This window comes from Schistocerca nitens, chromosome 2 (assembly GCF_023898315.1).
Source record: "Schistocerca nitens isolate TAMUIC-IGC-003100 chromosome 2, iqSchNite1.1, whole genome shotgun sequence".
Classification (NCBI taxonomy): domain Eukaryota; kingdom Metazoa; phylum Arthropoda; class Insecta; order Orthoptera; family Acrididae; genus Schistocerca; species Schistocerca nitens.
In genome coordinates, this window is record NC_064615.1 from 890,478,428 (window position 1) to 890,499,537 (window position 21,110).

Genomic DNA, 21,110 nt, shown 5'->3' on the forward strand with positions numbered 1-21,110 from the left:
TGGCATTTATTATGCGTTTAGACAAATATCAATATTCCTGGGGCATGTCAGCATGCTGAAATGTCACAGATTTAAAAGGTGTGCGGCTGAAGGACTGGTATAGCCTTGTGAAACAGCTATGCATGGTTCTTGTGATTTGGTAGAATTGGGATTGCCTGATCCCTCCTCATTTTTCAAAAGACTGTATACACACTCATGATCAGAAAAAAACAGAACACCTTAAATGATCATATTCACAGAACATGTACATGGGTACGTTCTGCAGAAATGATTATCATTTCAGTCACCTCGGTTCAGCATGTGTCCTGTTGGCTAGTACACACAGGGTTTGCCATGGGTCATCTTAACTTGTTCCAAGCATGATGGCATTGACACCTATAATGCACGAATGGTGTCATGTTGTACCGTCACCCATGCCGCATTCACCAGATGCCAAAGTCCATCTGTGGTGTTTGGCATTGGGTCACAATGCTGCACCTGTTTTTTCATCATATTCCACACATTTTCAACTGGTGACAAGCCTGGTGATCTGGCGGGCCACAGCAAAAGGCTGACATTCTGTGACACCAGAAAGGCAATTTCATATCAGACTGAAGACCTTTCTGAATGTGAAGAACACCTAACGAACAGCCTTACTAAACATTATGAGTATTTTGAGACATGGCGACTGAGACCAAATGTTTATAAAACCAAGGTAAGCCTGTTCCACATCTCTAATCGCCTTTCATCAGCAAAGATCAGTCCACAGTTCAGCCCTCTTGGCACAGTCAGATACAATGAACGCCCAAAATACCTGGGAGTCACTCCGGACAGAACTTTAACGTACAAAAAATACCTTTTCAACTTGGCCAAGAAGATACAAACACGAGTGAACCTTGTGAGAAAGCTGGCAGGCAGTACATGGGGAGCAACCACATCACTCCTCCAAGGAGCATCCCTTGCACTGGTATACTCTGCAGCAGAATACTGTACACCAGTTTGGCTCTGAAGCGCCCATGTAGTGAAAGTAGACGTCTAACTGAACTCAGTTATGAGAGTAATTAGTTGTACAGTCTGGTCTACACCTACTTGCTGGCTACCAGTGCTTTCAAACATCTATCCACCAGACCTCCATCAAAAGGCTGCTCTTTACAACCTCTGTCAGCAAGTTTCTGAAAACAACTCGATACTTCTTCATGATGATTTGCTATCACTGCCCAGGAAATGCCTCAAATCTAGAAGACCAGCATATGAAATGGGAGTCCAAATGCTATCCACAGGATTCAACCAGGACGCAGAGTGGAAACGTGAGTGGCAAGCTACAAGAACCCGAAACCACGAACTTGTAGAAAATCCAACAGTTCCAGTTCCAGGCTTCCACCAACCATGGGGTTGTGGGTGCAGTTAAACAGATATTGGACTGTAGGTGCAAATACAACATGCACAAGTGGGGCTTTTCAAGTGACAGTGTGTGTGACTGTGGTGACACCCAAACAATGAGCCACATTGTGAATGAATGTCCAATCAGACGCTTCCCTGGTGGCACTGAGAAGCTCCATCAAGCATCCCATGAGGCACTCCGCTGGACCAAGTCCATCAACATCCGAGTGTAATATGAGCTGTTTTAAAACTTGTGTACTGTATACAATTTCACTTGTTCATTTTTATATATATTTCTTTGTTTTGCTAAATGTGTATTCCTGTAATTGATGTATACAATAATAATAATAACCAGAAAGGCACATGTTCACCCAGCAACATACGGTCGTGCACTGTATTACTGAAGAATGGCATCTCGAGTGTTGCGCAGAAAGGGTATGGCTACAGGTTGCACGATGTCATTCATATAGGTCACACAGTTCACAGTGCCATGGACACACACCAACTGCAATTTGTGATTGTATCGAATATCACCCCACACCATAAGACCTTGAGTTGGCACTGTACATCTTGTACAAATGCTGTCACTGTGATGCAGCTCCCCTGTCTGTGGCAAACCAAAATGTAGCCATCATTTTCTAACAAACATAATCTGGATTCATTCGAAAACATTACTTAATGTAATTCCTGTCCCCAGCGATATTTTTCCATACACCATTGCCGTCTAGCATGTTTCTGCACAAAGGTAGGCGGAGAAGTGGATAATGTGCACTTAACCTATGGCATAATAAACAACAAGCCTGTCACCCTTGATAGTGTATGATGCGTTACACTTTTCCACTGTTACGCCAAGCTGAGAAGGATGTAGATATGTCCTGCAATGTCATTCAGATGAGGTGTTGATCTTCTCAGGGGGCAGTCTGGGTTGTGTGACCTGACCCATCTCATTGTGTTCTATGGCCTTCTATGAACCAGTCTGCATACACCCATTTCACTGCGGAAACACTTCCGACCCACACAAGCAGCAATTTCCCAGATCCATGCATCACACTCCCTCATGCCATAATGCACCCTCTTTCAAACTCACTGATGTGACAGTACAGTTCATACATACGTCTCCGAGGCATGTCTGCTCAAGTCACACTGATTGATTACTGTTGGTTCATAGCAACAACAACAACAGCTGCAGGCACATTTTACTGGTAGATGGTCTTGTGCAGTGATATCGAAGTTGACCTCGAACCGGTGGGCCAACATGGTTCAAATGGTAATCATTTCTGCAGAATGTACTAATGTACATATCCTGTGAATATGAATTTCCTATCTCTAGTCATTCAAGGTGTTCTGTATTTTCTGAATATGGGTGTTACATGTGTTTCTGTATCTCATTCATTCTGATTAATCTGTTTGCACTTCTTGTTCATTTCACTTGTAGGCTTCCTATCTCATTCTTACCATTAATATATTTTCTTTCTTCTTTAATAAGCAGAAGCATTTACCGAACTATCCACGGTTTTGTGCTCCTGCCATTACTTTATATGTGGTGTCCTGTTCTGCCTATATTATTCCCTTCTTCATTACATTCGCTACATCTTCTACTGGGCCGATGCATCTTCTAGTGACCCATTGTAACATTTTTACTTAGACCATTAGTCACTCACTGGCTTGGAAAATTGTCACTGCTTCTCACGGTTTGCAGACTCCAGCCAGAAGATTGGTTTCATGCTGCTCTCTACACTAATCTATCTAGTGCAACCTTCTTCATGCCTGCAACCTATTTCATTTGAATTTCCTACTGTAGCCAAGTCTTGAGCTACCTCCACACTTTTTACTCCCCACACTTCCATCCAGAACCAATCTATCAATTTCTTGATGCCTCGGGATGTGTCCTTCAGCATCCACAATTTAGATGTACAGTTTAAAATAGTTAATTTTTGATTGGAACCAACTTCATCATCTGGTTATGCTTTGAAGTCCAGCATTTGATTAGTAAATCTTTGCTTCGCACTAAAGTAGTCCAGCTAATATCTTCCTACGACTCTCACTCTTTTCCGCACGAATTTTCTTCTGTTGTGATTCTGGAAGACTTTGAGCCTTGTCCAAATAAATCTTACTGCCAAAATGCAGAAACCCCTCTCCCTTCCCTTTCTTTAACCCAAATTCTCAAGTAATTCTGCCCCCTAATGTATACCTTATTATAGCAATCCAGCCACAAAGGGCTACCAACTTTTCTTCATTCTTGACAGCTTTTAGCAATTCCTGCAGTTCTCTATATATTCCCATTACTTCCTCATTCCCACCATCTCACGATGAAAAAATTTTAGTGGTGTTGGATTCTTTTTCCTCAGAATAATTCAGTCACTGTATTGCTCACAATAACTTTCTTTTTTTATAAAACAATACCAACCCTTGTTACAGCGCTCACTACTGTGAACTGTCTTCTTTCCATTTTAGTTCACTAATCTAAACAAATTTAATTTGACCTGCTCATCTCTTTTTAAAGCTTCTCCAGATTCCATATATATATATATATATATATATATATATATATATATATATATATATATATATATATATATTAAAAAAAAAAGAAGAAGAAGAAGAAGAAGCCTCATCTGTTACAAACCTCCTGGGCAGTCTGGAAAATCTGAAGGGACAACAATTTAAGTGCCTCACCACCCCCCCCCCCCCTCCATCTCACACTCTCACACTCTTTTCCACTGACACACTTTTTTGATCTCTAATGCAGTAGTTTTCGTTGCATCCTGAACACCCATACCTTTGATCATAGACGATTTTTCCACATTTAACTCCTAGTTGCCCTCCTGCCCTCTATTGGCAACACTTTTGGAACAATGAGTATATTTCCCATGATGTTAATTCATACGATAACCAGTGGCTGGAAGTGAACCTGGGATATTTGGCTTAGCAGTCAATGATATAAATACCTAGTGCAAGGTGATTATAAAATACAGACAAAGAACATTAAAGTCAAACTTAATGATAATAGGTAGAGAGAGAGAAGGAAGCAAAATGGAAACCATCAACTTAACAGCTATCAGTCAATTTAGAAAGCATAACTGAGATGCTCAAAGAATCCATAGTGGCCCCAAAATATGTTACAATAAAATCAGAAAGACTGACTCATGTCAAACATAATGGTAAAGCGTAAAAAAAAAAAGCTACTCAATTTGAATAACACTAGAAAGGGCCTTGTGTAGATAGAGAGATGACAAAATTTCTTTAAATGTGATGAACACCAGATGGGCTGTCATTAACAGAATGAGAGAAATAGCTGGTGTAGCAGGTGGGCGTCCAAAGGGCTCTGTAAGCAAATGGAGAAGACCCTTCCACTGGCCACCTACCACCCCTCCAGCATAGGCAAAGTGTTAAAGAGGGGGTGAGCACCCACTATTCAACAGAGTGTCACATCTAAAATGGAAAACAGGGTACTCTTAAATGGAAAATGGGGTACTCTTGAAATGGAAAATGAGGTTCGACAGAAAGAAAGGCAAACCACATCTAAAAGGAATTACAACAGCAGGAAAGAGTGATAACGCTGACATCTGGTAAAAGAGGCAGATTAGAGGATCCCACTATACTGAGCACATGGCAAGAGATCCTTCCAACCCCAACAACTCAGCCCCCTGCCCTGAATGTAATTTACTGAGAATAGAAACCACTGTTACAGAGAAAACAGAGAATCAGTTCAACTGTCCATAAGACGTCCACCAACATGAAAGCCAAAGAATTTGGTGGACCATGCTTAGTATGGAGAGCCAAGGGGACGGAGCATTATACCAGGATACAAACATCTGTCTGCAAGGTTCCACAACCAAAATTTGTGGGTGGCTTATTACATAAAATAAAACTATAGGTCAGTCAGTTAGGACTAATGCAGAGGTGATTTACAATGGTGGATTCCTTCTAGGAGGAATGGAAGGAGGAGAGGCAAGCACTAGTAGTCTCCTTAACAGTGCAAAGTTTACTGGAGGGGGAAGAGCACCCACAAAGCCACTACTTGTGGTGAATGGGTATGATTAGTCACTTCTCTAGCAAGGCAGTTGGCCAGATCATTTCTTTGGGATACCCACATGACTTGGGGTCCAGAGAGTGATAACCAAGAAGTCAGTACAACTGAGTTTGGCGAGAAGATTGTGAATAGCAGAGACCACAGGGTGACGAGTCAGTGTGCTGGAAACAGCTCACTGAGTCACTAGATATTAAAACACGGTTAAGGGAAACCTGGTTATTAAAACGGAGGACACAGTTAACTCTTAAATATGGGCACCAAGAGTGTGGTGGGTGACATTGTGACAGGAGGTGCAGCTGGCTGGCTGACTGGGCCCCCTGAATGGCAGTTTAGGGTCGCATATCGCCCCTTTAGATTATACCAGTTATAACCATCATAATCACTGATATATTCATTATTTGCTAGTTTTTTGGTATTTTATACTAGTGACACATAATATTTCTATTATATGTTACATTCACTATTGTAACTGCTCAAACACACACATTAAAAAAATTTTTGTTCAACCCAGTTCCCAGAAATCCTGAAGACAGACATTGACTGTGGATATTGTATCACAGACACAGTCCCTTTGACTGTTCAGAGATGTCACTAAACCCGCCCAAAGATGTAAACAACAATGGATGAGCAGCTCCTATTAGACGGAGGGGGTCCGACAGTGGATCAGTTCCAGTCATTCCACCAGGAAAGAGGTACACGGCTCGTGTTGTCTGTAGTTCAACCATGCCTAGATGGTTCGATCATGTCTGCATTGTTACTTTTTGCCAGGAAGGGCTCTCAACATGGGAAGTGTCCAGGCATCTCGGAGTGAACCAAAGCGATGTTGTTCAGACATGGAGGAGATACAGGATTATGGTTTGCAGGAATCCTGACAGCACCACCACGTTTAATAATGCTTTTCGTGCAGCCACAGGACGTCATGTTATGACTCAAACTGTGCGCAATAGGCTTCATGCTGCGCAACTTCACTCCAAACGTCCATGGCGAGGTCCATCTTTGCAATCACGACACTATGCAGTGCAGTGCAGTGCAGATGGGTCCAACAACATGCCGAATGGACCGCTCAGAATTGGCATCACGTCCTCTTCACCGGTGAGTGTCACATATGCCTTCAACCAGACAATCATCGGAGACTTGTTTCGAGGCAACCAGGTCAGGCTGAACGCCTTAGACACACTGTCCAGCGAGTGCAGCCAAGGTGGAGGTTCCCTGCTGTTTTGGGGTGGCATTATGTCGGGCCGACGTATGCTGCTGGTGGTCATGGAAGGCGCAGTAATGGCTGAACGATACGTGAATGTCATCCTCCGACTGATAGTGCACCCATATCAGCAGCATATTGACGAGGCATTCGTCTTCATGGATGACAATTTGCACCTCCATCATGCACATCTTGTGAATGACTTCCTTCAGGATAACGACATTGCTCGGCTAGACAGGTTAGCATGTTCTCCAGACATGAACCCTATCGAACATGCCTGGGATAGATTGAGACCTGTTTATGGATGATGTGACCCACCAATCATTCTGAGGGGTCTATGCCAAATAGCCGCTGAGTGGGACAATCTGGACCAACAGTGCCTTGATGAACTTGTAGATAGTATTCCACGATGGGGCAGGCATGCATCAATGCAAGAGGATGTGCTACTGGGTATTAGAGGTACCAGTGTGTACAGCAATCTGGACCACCACCTCTGAAGGTTTCGCTGCATGGTGGTACAACAGGCAATACGCGGTTTTCATGAACCATAAAGAGGGCGGAAATGATGTTTATGTTGATCTCTATTCCAATTTTCTGTACACGTTCCGGAACTCTCGGAAGCGAGGTGATGCAAAAAAAATTTTATTTTGTGTGTGTGTGTGTGTATAAAGGCACACTAAAAGTTTGTTTTATACGAACACTGGTGTCGCAGCAACACGCGCGCGCGCGCACACACACACACACACACACACACACACACACACACACATGTGGTGCAATCCATTTCAAACAAACATTAGATATATTATTAACATTATTAATGAACTGACACAGCAGAAATCAACTCAGTTTCTGAAGTAATATTAGACACACTACTCATATAATTATGTATTATCTGGCAGCACTGAAATAAACAAGAGTCTGCTGCTTATCTTTGGTTTTTATACACAAATATAGGCATAATCTTTATGCACGCAACGTTGATATATAACTTACATATCAGCATGAGGAGATATGTTTTTGACTTGAAGACACATAGCAAGACAGGTAAATGCACACATTATTTGCTTGCAGGCTTTACAGAAAATTCATTTGTTGCATTTTTTCCTGCAAACAACACATGTTGCATACTTCGGCAGTTGTCCAGGAATATCAAGTCTAGCAGTCAGCCTTTATGGGATGTCAATTCGGCTGCAACCCCCACTCAGACTTCTTTTGTTGGCTTTGTGTTTTGCCAATATTTCCTGAATCATGCCTAACTGGAAATTCACATACGGCAGCTAAGCAGATGACAATTTGTGCAGACAAAATGCATTGAAGATGTCTTGCCTATTAGGCGGCCGAAAATTTTTTGTTAACATTTGGTGCTCTTCCCAATGCACTCCACAGTTTTCATGATCATATCACTCCAGTGAACACTTCTCACTGACTTGGTGCAATCAATTAGAAACAAAGGTTTCCCACATTTCGAACTTGTTCTGTAGTGTTTTTTTAATCTCTCAGATGTCTTCTGAATGAAAAGCTGACAACAGTTAGACATCCCTTCTGTCACGCCATCTCATTGTCAAAATTAGCTCTGAAACAGACTTGAATGTCAGTTCTCCTTTTTGAAATTTCTCTGCCATTTTTGGTATGTAGTTTCTGTTGTGCCACAACTGTACCACAAGCATTAGTTGCCCAATGATACAGCCAACAGAAGTGTGCTGTGCTCGAGTACCAAATATCACAAAATAAAGTTAGCCCCTCCTGTAAATATGGCACAATTAAAGTTGCGATGATAAATCTAGAGACCCTGAGATTGTATTTGGTGACATTTGTATCATTTCCACAAAGAATGATAAAGTCCCAAAACATAATTTGTCTGAACATCACAAATCAACAATATTTTGATTCCAAAATGATTTCATTTTGCTGGGATATACTGTTTTAATTTTAGTCTCTCTTTCAACAGAAGGAGTGACCCATCCATGCACAGGTTTTCACAAGGGTATCAGTATCAATGTTGTTTGAAAACACTTTAAAAGCAATCAAAATGGGATGAAGTTTGGACAAGTAGTCTATTTTTAGAGTATTATGACTGAAGTGTAAAAATCTTAGGATAGATAAATATTTATCTCGCAAAAAAAAAAAAAAGAAGTTTCCAGAAGTGGATGTTTTGGCCAGTACTCTGATAATGACATTTTTTAGCCTTGTCATAATTTGACACATAACTACAAAAAATAAAAAAACTTATTTGATATCAGGTCTGTCCACTCTTTCTTTGTTATGTCTATTAAATGTTCAGAGCTTCGAGTAAAATATTTATGTTTTGTTACAAATAAGAGTCACAATTTCTTCTCTTACAAAGAGGGGGAAGCTAAAGAAACTTCTTGTATCAATGGCACTTCTCAGACCGAAATCTGTGGACAAAAGCTGGTGTTGTTACTTGACCATATCAGTTTGTTTTATATGTGGAGGCATGGTTCCGTCTTTGTTGGCCCCCTCATCTTCAGATGAAGTCATCAGATAATCCTGAGTCTGGTACTGGTGAATGGTCAGAAAATTTTGGTGTGCCTGTAGATGTTGGTGTATCTGAAGTCATCAAGTGGCCTGCAGAAGTTGATTGTTGTGCCACAGAACTTGGTCGTGGTAATGAATCATTATCAGATTCATTTTAACTGCTGACCTCAAAATTGCTTCTTCAGCTGAGCAAAAAGTTTGCTTATTTCCAAAATAAAATCTTACACAAAAATAATATGTCTACTGACAAGAAAGTGGGCAATATAGTTTGTGTATGTTGACAACAATTGTACCTGCACCACACTACTAACTGAATGGACAAAATATTTTGCATGTACCACAATGCTAAGTGAATGTCCCTGAAGTCTAGTGACAATACACTGCACTACAAATTTCCAGGAAGCCTACAAGATAGCAACAAGGATGGCGCTTCCCCAACAGTCTAGCTTAGCAAAACAGTAAACAAGCAGAGCAGGCTGGAGAAGGAGCAAGCTGGTGGGCTCATTCCAATAGCTAATTACACCCATGGGCAAGCATACATCTACTTCTACATCTACGTACATACTCTGCTAGCCACTGGTTCGTGCATGACAGAGGGTACCTTGTACCACAACTAGTCGTTTCCCTGTTCAACTTGCAGATAGAGTGAGGGAAAAATGACTGTCTGTATGTCTCCCTACGAGCCCTAATTTCTCATATCTTATCTTCATGGTCCCTACACAAAATGTGTGCTGGTAGCAGTAGGATCGTTCTGCAGTCAGCTTCAAATGCTGGCTCTCTAAACTTCCTAAGTAGTGTTCTTCTAAATAAATGTCTTCTTCCCTCCAGGGATTCCCACTTGAGTTCCCAAAGCATATCGACAACACTTGCATGCTGATCGAATGCACTGGTAACAAATATAGCTGCTCACCTCTACTTTGCTTCAACGTCTTCTTTCAATCCGACCTGGTGTGGATCCCAAACACTCTAGCAGTACTCAAGAATAGGTTGCACTAGCATCCTGTATGCAGTCTCCTTCACGTATGAACTACACATTCCTAAAATTCTTCAATTAAACCTAAGTCGATCATTTGCCTTCCCCAACACAGTCCTCACATGCTTGTTCCATTTCACATCACTGTACAACATTACGTCCAGATATTTAAATGACATGACTGTCAAGCAGGACACTACTAATGCTGTACCTGAACATTGCAGGTTTGTTTTTCCTACTCATCCGCATTAACTTACATTTTTCTACATTAAGAGGCAGCTGCCATTCTTCACAATAACTAGAAATTTTGTCTAGTTCATCTTGCATCAACCTACAGTCATTTGTCTTCGATACCTTCCTGTACACCACAGCATCATCAGCGAACAACCGCAGATTGCTGCCCACCCTGTCTGCCAGATCATTTAAGTTTATAGAAAATAGCAGCAGTCCTATCACACTTCCCTGGGGCACTCCTGATGTAAACCATGTTTCTGATAAACACTCGCTGTCGAGGACAACATACTGGGTCCTAATACTTAAGAAGTCTTCGAGCCAGTCTTCTTATATACCGAAGTCAACTGTGCTTTTTTTCCAATCACTTGGCACATTGCCTTGGTCAAGAGATTTGTGGTAAATGCAAACTAAGTAAAGGGTCAATGATGTAGAACACTCTCTGCAAAACTGAAGTGGGGTTCCATCCAGAACTGGCAACTTTCAATGTTAACTGCAGAGGAGATCAAGAGTTGGTACCATTGGAACTGACGAGGGAAGATCCCACTTCGGCAAAGAGACTGTCTATGAGACTGGGTCTAACAACTGCAAAGCTGAAGGCACTGCCGAGCCATACACATGGCAACCATAGTCCAAGCTGTATTGATCCAAGTCCTAGTTGATACTGTGGTGTCACAGGTTGTTCCACCTCTTCTTCACAATCATATGAAAGATTTTAAGGTAAAAATTCTGTTTCGGTAGTTAGCATATAAACAATATTCATTGTGTGGGCTTCAGTTTTAGTTTGTGCAGAAACAATGTGAGAAGAGGGGCGCAGGACATCAGCTACGCACAATGCTGTCAAGAGCCTCTACCTGCTTTGGAGGTGGTGTTTATACCTTGGCATCACAGGTTGGTGGTGCTTCGTAAGGCACAGAGGTAGCACCTCTGCCAACAATGTAAACACCCAGAAAACGGCTGATAGCAGCTGTGGAGAAATGTCATTCTCTTATGTACGGTTCTGAAATTCACTTCTGATATGTTGTTCTGTGTAATAAGAGATTTGTCACCAAATGTTGTAAATACCGAACATAGAAGAGTTCCCTAAAAAGGCATTTATTCCGTTTTGTAGTGATTTGGCATAGATGTGACTCTCTAAGTAGTCCTCAATCTTCTGCACGTGGAAACAAAGTCCCACAGTACAATTAGTGGAAGTGCATAGCAGGTCCACTGCAGCAAGAAAACATGAGAAGATAACCATAAAGCTTAAGTAAAGTAAAAGTGATATGAACAACATTGAAGTGACAGATTGTGAGTGAAGATGGTTTAGTTACAACCTCTAACCAGATTCTCCTTAAACACTTCGCTATAGAGAAGATAAGTGTGACCCATACTCCAAGAGGTGTGGGCATGGATGCAGAGAGCATTAAGCTTTTTGCATGTAACTAGCCTTTAAAAGCCCCCCTGGCCTCAACCTGCATTAGTCATTGTCATCTCCCATCCAGCCCCTTTCCTGTTTCCATTCCACCACAACACAGCCCTCATTCCTTCATTGCACCTAGTCTTTGTACTTCTCCTTTTCTGCTATCCCCCCCTCCCCCTAGCCCCTCCTTCATCACATCGCCGCTGCCCCCGATCAACCTCCCAACTGCACATATCTGCCCTACCTTTTTCCACCTCATCCCTGTGTGCTCCCCAACAGCACATCACCCTCCCCCCCCCCCCCCACTGCCTCTTCCTTACCCCCACTGAGTCACTACTCCCATCAGGCACTGGTGCTGCTGCTCACAGTGTGGTCTCAGTTGCCTGAGACTGCAGTCGTGTGTGTGAGTTGCGTTTGCATGAGTGTGTACGTGTGTGTGTGTCAACTAATTTTGACAAAGGCCTCACTAGCCGAAAGCTATATTTCTGACCATCTTTGTTGTGCCTATCTGCGACTCAGCATCTCTACTTATGATGAGTAGCACCTTCCCTTTTCACAATGTTGTTACATTCCATCCTGGACTTTCCAATCTTTGATTTTAGCCTTTAATTGAAAAATATGGGGAAACCAAGTCAGTTTTTTGTCAAAGAGGAGTTTACAAAATGAGGACTGTGCAACAACGTCCAAGTGCTAGGTACCCAAGTAGAGTTCTGGGTCAGGGTCGAGCATAGTATACGGACAGAAATGTATGATCTGTAGTTTTGCAGAAGAGAAACCATGGGAAATGGTCCAAGCAGAGGCCCATCAGATGGCGCCTTGGAAATGGCATTCAGCCACGGCCACAGAATGGAAGCTGTACCAAATGCTACATTCACCAATTGGTGTGATCAGTAGCCTGGTCACTATCTCATTGATGGTGATGAGAATGAAGCACTATGACACACAGTTCTCTTGGAGCCACGAAGAGCTGAATGTAGCACATGAGCTGCGAGGTGTTCAGCAACAGCTGATATGCCTGTACACAGACCACCCTGCAGGAAGAGACCCATTACAGTTGAAGAAATTTGTTGACCTGGAAGACTAAAGAGCTCGGGCCACATCTAGGATGGAAAAGCACACATTTACAGAGTGAACAGTGCTCCCAGCATTTCTTCTTATCACGTTTAATTAGGTAGCGAGCCTTAGCACAAATTTGCTTAAAAGTGTAAAGGTTGGTCAGTGGAGGATGTTATTTGAAAAGGGAATAGCAGTTCCAGTGGTACGAATGATCGCGTCACAGCATCTTGCACAGCCTCATCAATGCAATCAGCCAGAGAGGGTTTTTTTTTTTTTTTTTTTTTTTTTTTTTTTTTTTTTTTTTTTTTTTTTTTTTTTTTGGGTGCACAACCACAGTGGTCATTAGTGCCCAGACTAAATTATGAATGCACTGCGAGGCACAATGTTAAAACAGCAACTAAAAAGGACAACACTATAAAAGGCACATTAACAGACAAGGGATTAAAAGAAAACAGCATAATCAAATGTCCTTACACAGGTTTGTCAAGTGGATAGAACGAAGAACGCGAGCAGCTGCTCCTGGGTCATCCACTAAAATTTCATCCAGAGCACTTGGCAGGCCAAGATCAATGCGTAGTGTATTAAAATTTGGACAGGACATTAAAATGTGGCATACCGTCAGCAATTACCCACATGGGAAGAACGGCACTGGCGCAGCCGTCAGCAGATGGCCAGAGAGGTGGGGAAGCTAATGGCCGATACATACAACTGCCATTTGGGTATCTCAAGCAACCAACATGGTAATCGGTCTATCAGGCAGTGGCAAGGAAGTCACAGGATCACCAAAATGTGCTAACTGCCCTGAAGATCATCATATAGTGACCAGTGTAGTGAAGCCAAGAGATTAGGCAAAGAGATCATAACGTAAATAGCTGAAAAGATGTCATGGGTGACACTGGTGTGGATAGGAATACACATAGATCATGGTCTGTAAGAAGCTGGTCAATGAAAAGGCCCCTGTCAAAGTGGTATTCTCCCACAGAAGATGGTGTGCATTGCAGTCCCCAAGTACGAGATAAGGGAGGCACAGTTGTTGCATTAAAGTGGTCAACTCAATGTATGTAAGTGGCCTGCCTCGAGGTAAATATAAAATACAAAAGGTGATCGCTGAGGTCATGTACACTTGCTTCGCTAACACTTCCAATGTGGTATGAAGTTGAATTCACTCACCGAAAACAGGTGACACTAACAACCAATCCAACTCCACTGAACGATCATGTTATGGGTATCTACGTTAGGTGTGAAGAATTTAGGAATTTAGGAGGGCCAGTCACAGTTAGTTCCAAAACCTAGGATAGTGTACACACTTTTTGTGCACTTAGTGGCAGTACTGACATTTCTTTTCACGTTATGTAACTGGCCAGCAATTCTGTCTCATAAGTTTACAACAATGTTATTCAAAAAACAAAGATGATGTGACTTACCAAACGAAAGCGCTGGCAGGTCGATAGACACACAAACAAACACAAACATACACACAAAATTCAAGCTTTCACAACAAACTGTTGCCTCATCAGGAAAGAGGGAAGGAGAGGGAAAGACGAAAAGATGTGGGTTTTAAGGGAGAGGGTAAGGAGTCATTCCAATCCCGGGAGAGGAAAGACTTACCTTAGGGGGAAAAAAGGACGGGTATACACTCGCACACACACACATATCCATCCACACATCACAGAATGATGTCATAAAGGGTATAGAAGAAACTCTGTCGTAAAACTACATAAAACAAATACGTTATGGTGTGGTACAAGGGACCAACAAAGCATTCACTTAAAGTAATTCAGGAAAATCTTTCTATACGTATTCCTTCACTAATCTATTTGAGTTAAGTATATTTTTTCTTTTCTGTCTCTTCAACTTTTAACAGAAGAAAAGGGCTCACAATTTCATAAGACCTGAAATGTAGCAATGTGTTTTATTCCTTGCTTGTAAACAGCACAGGGAAGTATCAGACTTCCATTTGCATATATGTCACATGTTTTCATTTTTTAGTTTAATGAAAGTCTTTAGGTCAATTTATAATTTTTATAATACACGAAAACACACACACACATACACACACACACACACACACACACACACACACACACACGTACGGCTGCCTGACCCAGCACAATACAGACGTATAGGTGTGTGTATGAGACAGAGAGAGAGAGAGAGAGAGAGAGAGAGAGAACACTCACAATACGATTTGTCCAAAAGCTAGCATAGTTTTCAGTCTTCATGAAGTGCAAGTTGATAAGTCAAAACCTGTATTATATGGCATGTTGTTATGTTCCCTGCTATATTACTTACATTCTACAAGAACTTTACCTTACCAAACTTATATCACTTACCTCTTCTTCATGAAATCTGTGGTCAATGAAAAAAAGGTTTTTTGTGACACCTTTCACGTTTTTATAATGAAAAACAGATGGAGCACTTCTTAATGTTGGATAAATTGTCGGCGTGATAAGGTTTGCTATATCTGGTCTCATCCTGTGCTGAACTTCTAAACAATCATAATGCATCCCATTCCGCAGCATCCTTTCAAACAATGAAATGTCAAAATTAAATTTTTTTCCTAGCTCATAGACTGCAGTTGAAGGTCGCAGTTGTTTGTGATCACCTGAAAAGTAATAGTTTTTCATCGAGATCAAAGATACCTTGGAAATAATCAATTATACACAGTCATTGCTTTTAACAAAATCCATTTCCAACAAATCTGAGGAATTTAGATTACACAACAGTATATGAAATATTCTGGTGACCTGTTCAATGAAATAATCACTGAATAACCATGAGCTACAATATAAACAGTAAGAAGCTATTCTCCACACAATAACCTACGTGAACTATCAGAAACAGTCAAAAAACTGAACAGTACTCATACACACCTATGAGAATAAGATGTTCACAGTCCTTTGTCAAAGAGACAACAACATGGGACTCCAGCACTTCCGCTGCTTCCTCAACTATTACTGAGAAGAAAAGAGGAATTCAATCAATGGCAAAGTTCATTAAGCTATTCTTCAACAAAAATTTCTCTCAATGTATTTTCACAATAGTTTACATTACCTGAATATTATCAAAAAAGCTGACAGGTTCACTAGGTAAATCCAGACATCTAACCATATAACAATTATGCCACTTGGCTACATTATGCTTCCAAAGTTTTGAAAAACACAAAGAAAAAGAGAGAGAGACAGGGGGGGGGGGGGGGGGGGCAAAGGTTATGTTCTTTTCTAAAAAGAGCAGTCACAGTCAAATCTGGATATCAAACATTCCCTGTGTCTGAAGCTAAAGAGAGAAAGAAAGAATGAATGATAATCAGGCTAACTGTGGTAATAAAGAACCCTGGATGAAAAGTAAACCCAAGTCACTTAAAAGATTGTAAAATCAATTGCTCTATGCTTATGGTCACACAGAAAAACAACCACCTCTAAAGATTATGCCACAGGACAGTACTTCGTGAAAGTATACAAAGTACGATAGCAATCTTGTATGCAGGTCACCACAATAGAGAGCTTTCAAGTACACAGCAGATGGAACTGAGAAGCTTCAGACATAGAGCCTTCTTTAGTGTGTGCCCCTTTAGTTCTAATTCTGGTACAAGAAAGTTATTTGTTTAGAATTTCATAACACAACATTTTGTAAGATTAAGCTACTATCTGTTAGCTGAGAACCAGTTGTGAGTGCATTCCACTGTTGTTCTGATGAATAATAACTTGTGTTACAGTTTTTTACATTGTCCAATAACATTTGTATAGGTGATAAAACAGGAGCAGGTCACATACTAAATTTGATTCGATTTGATTTTTTATTGGTCCAGTTTTATCATACAGCACAAATTGTACAATTGATACTGGACAGGTCAAAGATAAGTTACAATAATACTTAGTATTAGCAAAATAGTAGGCAAATTAAAAATGGGTACCTATTACAATTAATTTTGTTCCCTATTCAGAAATTCTCTGACAGAATAGAAACAGTGCTTTATTAGAAATGCCTTTAGTTTAGCTTTAAATATTGCATGAGTAGCATTTTTTATTTCCTCTGGTATCTTCTTGTGTAGTATTACACCAATGTTAATTATGCTCCTCTGATAGCTGGTTGTTCTGTGATATTTTTAATGTCTATTTGATTTCCCTCTGGTACTGTAGTTGTGTACATTTTTGTTCTGTATCAGTTTGCCTGTTTTCAGGAGATAGTCCCTCGTGAACAAGATAGTTTCATAAATTAATAAACTTGGAACATTTAGGACACAAAGCTCAGTAAAATGGGATTGACACGACTCCATCTTTTTAAGGCCACGAATTATGCTTAGAGCTCTTTTTTGCATTCTAAAAACCTTTACACTGTGAGTTGAGTATCCCCAGAAAACGATCCCATATTGTACTAGTGAGTGGAACTGTGCATAGTATGCCTGCAGTACTAATGTTTTGCTTGTTGTAGCCTTTAAAATTCTTGGGCCATAGCACAAAGATGATACTTTTCCTAGACAAGTTATTTATATGTGTGTCCCACTTCAAGTCTTTCTGAAACCATAGACCCCAAAAATTTTGTGACACATTTTCTAGGGGATCATTTTTTAATTGTGCTTGAATAGACATTTGATAAGTTGAAGGAATTTAATGAAAATCGCCACACACAGTTTTTTCAGTATTTATGAGTCTGTTTTTTGTGAACCACTCAGGAAATCTTTTCATAGAACTTTCTGTTGTGGACTGCAAAGTTTCTGGACTGGACCCAGTCTGCAATATGCTGGTGTCATCCGCAAACAGGATAGTTTTTGTGGGGCTCATATATTCAACTAAGTCGCCCACATAAATCAAGAAGAGTAGTGGACCTAAGATTCAGCCCAGCAGTACACCATATTTTATTGGGAATTCGCTAGAAAGATAGGAGCTGTTTCTTGTTTTATTCATTTTGTTGAATTCATACTGAAGTGATACTTCTGCCTGCAGTTTTCTAGGTATAAACACAACCAGCTATGTGCTACACCTCTGACTCCTCATCTTTCTAATCTTTCGAGCAGAATGTTATGCTCCAGGACATCAAAGGCTTTTGATAGATCTAGAAAAATACCTGCAGCTAATTTATGTTGGTAAGGGATTTTAAAATGCAGTCTAAGAATTCGAAAATAGCTGTCTGTGTAGATTTAGACTTTCTAAAACCATGTTGTTGTACTGTAAGAGGTGCATATTTATTTATGAAACTTAAAAGTTTGAATATAATAGAGGGAAACATTCCACACGGGAAAAATATATTTAAAAACAAAGATGATGTGACTTACCATACGAAAGCGCTGGCAGGTCAATAGAGACACAAACAAACACATACATACACACAAAATTCAAGCTTTCGCAACCAATGGTTGCTTCGTCAGGAAAGAGGGAAGGAGAGGGAAAGACGAAAGGATGTGGGTTTTAAGGGAGAGGGTAAGGAGTCATTCCAATCCTGGGAGCGGAAAGACTTACCTTAGGGGGAAAAAAGGACAGGTATACACTCGCACACACACACACACACACACACACACACACACACATACACATATCCATCCGCACATACACAGACACAAGCAGACAGTTTCTGGACTGGATCCAGTGAGCAATATGCTGGTGTCATCGGCAAACAGGATAGTTTGTCATAGAAGAGTTTTTCTAGATTTTTCAGAAGGAACTTAACTGTGACATGGGTCGGTAGTTTGATAATTTTTCAGAAGAACCTTTTTTTAGCAGTGGTGAGACTTCTGCTATTTTAAAAATATCTGGAAATACACCAGTTTTTAAAGAGAGGTTGTAAATTTTTGCAAAGAGGTTTGCTATGTGGTGAGCACATGCTTTTAATATGAAATCAGGCACTTCATCTAGACTACTTGACATTAATGATTTAATTTGACTTATAATTTCATTCGGATTTGTTTCATAAACATACACAGAAGCAGTCAAGATCACTGACTTGCTGGAGAAACTTAGGACTCGTCCTTGACAATGTACTTGAATAAGGTCTTCAGCTAGTGAAGTGAAGTATTCATTGAATTTTTCCACAACTGAATTTGAGTCTGTGACTTTTGAGCCTTCTAGTGTTAATGATACATTCTTTTTCTTTAGAGCTGAACTACAAGTTTCTTTCTTTATAACTTTCCACGTGGATCGCATTTTGTTAGATGAGTTTATGAGTTTCTTATCAAATTGTCATTCCACATAATTTTTGCCTCTTTGACTAGTCTCCCATAGATTCTTTTGAATAATCTGCGAATTCTTGGGTTACTCTATATTTCTTACAACAGTACTGCAGAAATCCGCTTCTCTCACTGGAAATTTTTATGCCTTTAGTTACCCATTGCTTATTATTGTTAGGTTTTACGGTTTTTACTACTTTTGAAAATGCTACATTATAATAGTGAAGAAAGATGCTCTGAAAACTCATGTAGATGCTACCAACATTGTTCTGAGTGGCATGCTTTCCCAGTTTTCCTTCGCCAGTAAGAGATTAAAAATTCTAGTGTTAGTAATTTCTTTCCTGGCGTATTTAAATGAAGTCCATGGACTGTATGGAACCTTCGTTCCAATCTGTTTATATCTACAACATCGATATTCTTAAAGTGAGTGCATATTTCAGTGATACACTCGTTTGCAACATTAATTTCGCAGTTCACACACGACCAGGGTGGTAAATCATGACGATGTGGGATGTTCACAATGAATACATTTGTGTGGGTTAAATTATTTAAACATTTTCTCATTTCTGTAATAACCTTGTATGTCTCATTTCTATAGACATAGTTTGATATCCCTATTAACACGGCGAAATCGTCTTTATTCAAACTAGCTACATCAGTTGATGTTGTTAGGTCCGTTATTTCACTCAATGGAGCCCCTGGCTTTATGAAACCAGGTGCCTTGAAACTACATGTTCTCATCAACATTGCAGAAATTTCAGAGCCATGACTATCACCTAACACACAGATTGTTTTGTGTTTCACACTTTTTGTAACCGCAGGATTTAAGGTTCTTCTTCTCACCTGACTAGTGTTGTTTTTTTGCTGCACGTATTCTAAATGATCTTCAGTCAGTTTGCAGTTTCACTGCAGATGCGTTTTTTAATGTAGTTTCGTTTGTTGCACTGAAGTCTGTGGTAGTGTAGGTGTGCACACTTACTTTCGGAGTTTTTAGAATATCTCCTGATGCAGTATTTTCACTGTTGACCTACTTACAACAAGCAAGGGTTTGCCTACTTCGTTTTCCAACTTTTGAACCCTTTCCGACATGTTGACTGGATCCACGGCAGAAAGCACTGCAAAATATGGTTTTTTTTTTCTTCCCCCCCCTTGCACTAAATTTTCACTGTGTTTCAGATCTTTTACCCTCTGAGTACAACTTCCTTCAGTCATTGTCATCCATTTTCTCGAGACCAAGTCTTCTTTCTTCATTAGCGTCTCACATTTTTCAGATTGTATTTTACTTATTTCCACCTTTTGAGCGTCGATTGTAAACTGTACACTGGATATCCGTTCGTTCAGTATTTCATTCTTACAAAATGCACATGTTTTCCTTTTACTACTGAAATTTACCTTTTTTCATGGAGACACATGATACACTTTCAACTTGGCCACCATCTTGCCACAGGGGATCGTAATAAGGGTTTCTCCACTTTGAATGTTGTCTTATTCCTGTTGTATCATTTGGTAATGTGACCCTCTGTTCCCTATTTTTATGGTTATACTCCATCCATGCCAAAAGAAACGGCCTTAACACCAAGTCATCTTAGTTCCTAACAAGATTCATAATCTACTTAATCAAAGTCCTTGGCGTGATCAAGGAAAATGTGAACAAGGTTATTTTTTCTTATTTGGTCTCATGTAACTGACTATGAAGGGCGATATAATGCTTTCACAGTAGAGAAGTCCTCAAGGAAGCTTATCTGAACAGCTGTTAAATGGTGGCTGAATTATGGACACTTTATTATTAACTTGTAAGTAACCTTTTCAGTCTTTTTGGGAACAGAGGATACACAATGAAATGCAAAGACTTTTCAGAAGCCTACAACACAGAAGGCACAACCACAAAAGACACACAGTCCAGTCCCTAACAAAAAGAAAGAGAGCTGAATAAAATTAATTTCATAATTTCGATCACAGATTCAAGTTACTTGCAAATTTTCAAGTTCACTGATTGTAATCACAGATCTGACTGCCAAATAATTAAGAAATCATTATACTACATCAATCAATTTATGTAATAGGAGTTAATTTTCTCACGCCAATGGACACCACCAATAGCTTGCCCACATGCAGCAGCATCAAATTGTGAAGCGATTAATTTTCACACTCATCATTTAATTAACTTAGAAAGTACACAATATGGTGAGGATCAGTAAT

At 40.2% G+C, this 21,110-nt stretch overlaps 1 protein-coding gene across 1 annotated transcript in view; it reads right to left on the minus strand.

Annotated features, from left to right (window-relative positions):
* LOC126237202 (NFX1-type zinc finger-containing protein 1-like) overlaps positions 1-21,110 on the minus strand; it is a 399,723-nt gene that overhangs the window by 282,844 nt on the left and 95,769 nt on the right. The window contains exons 2-3 of the mRNA XM_049947082.1: positions 15,625-15,708; positions 15,085-15,356 (exon numbers count right to left, since the gene is read on the minus strand). Of these exons, the coding sequence (XP_049803039.1) occupies positions 15,085-15,356; positions 15,625-15,708 (356 nt within the window). The remainder of the gene's footprint in view (positions 1-15,084; positions 15,357-15,624; positions 15,709-21,110) is intronic.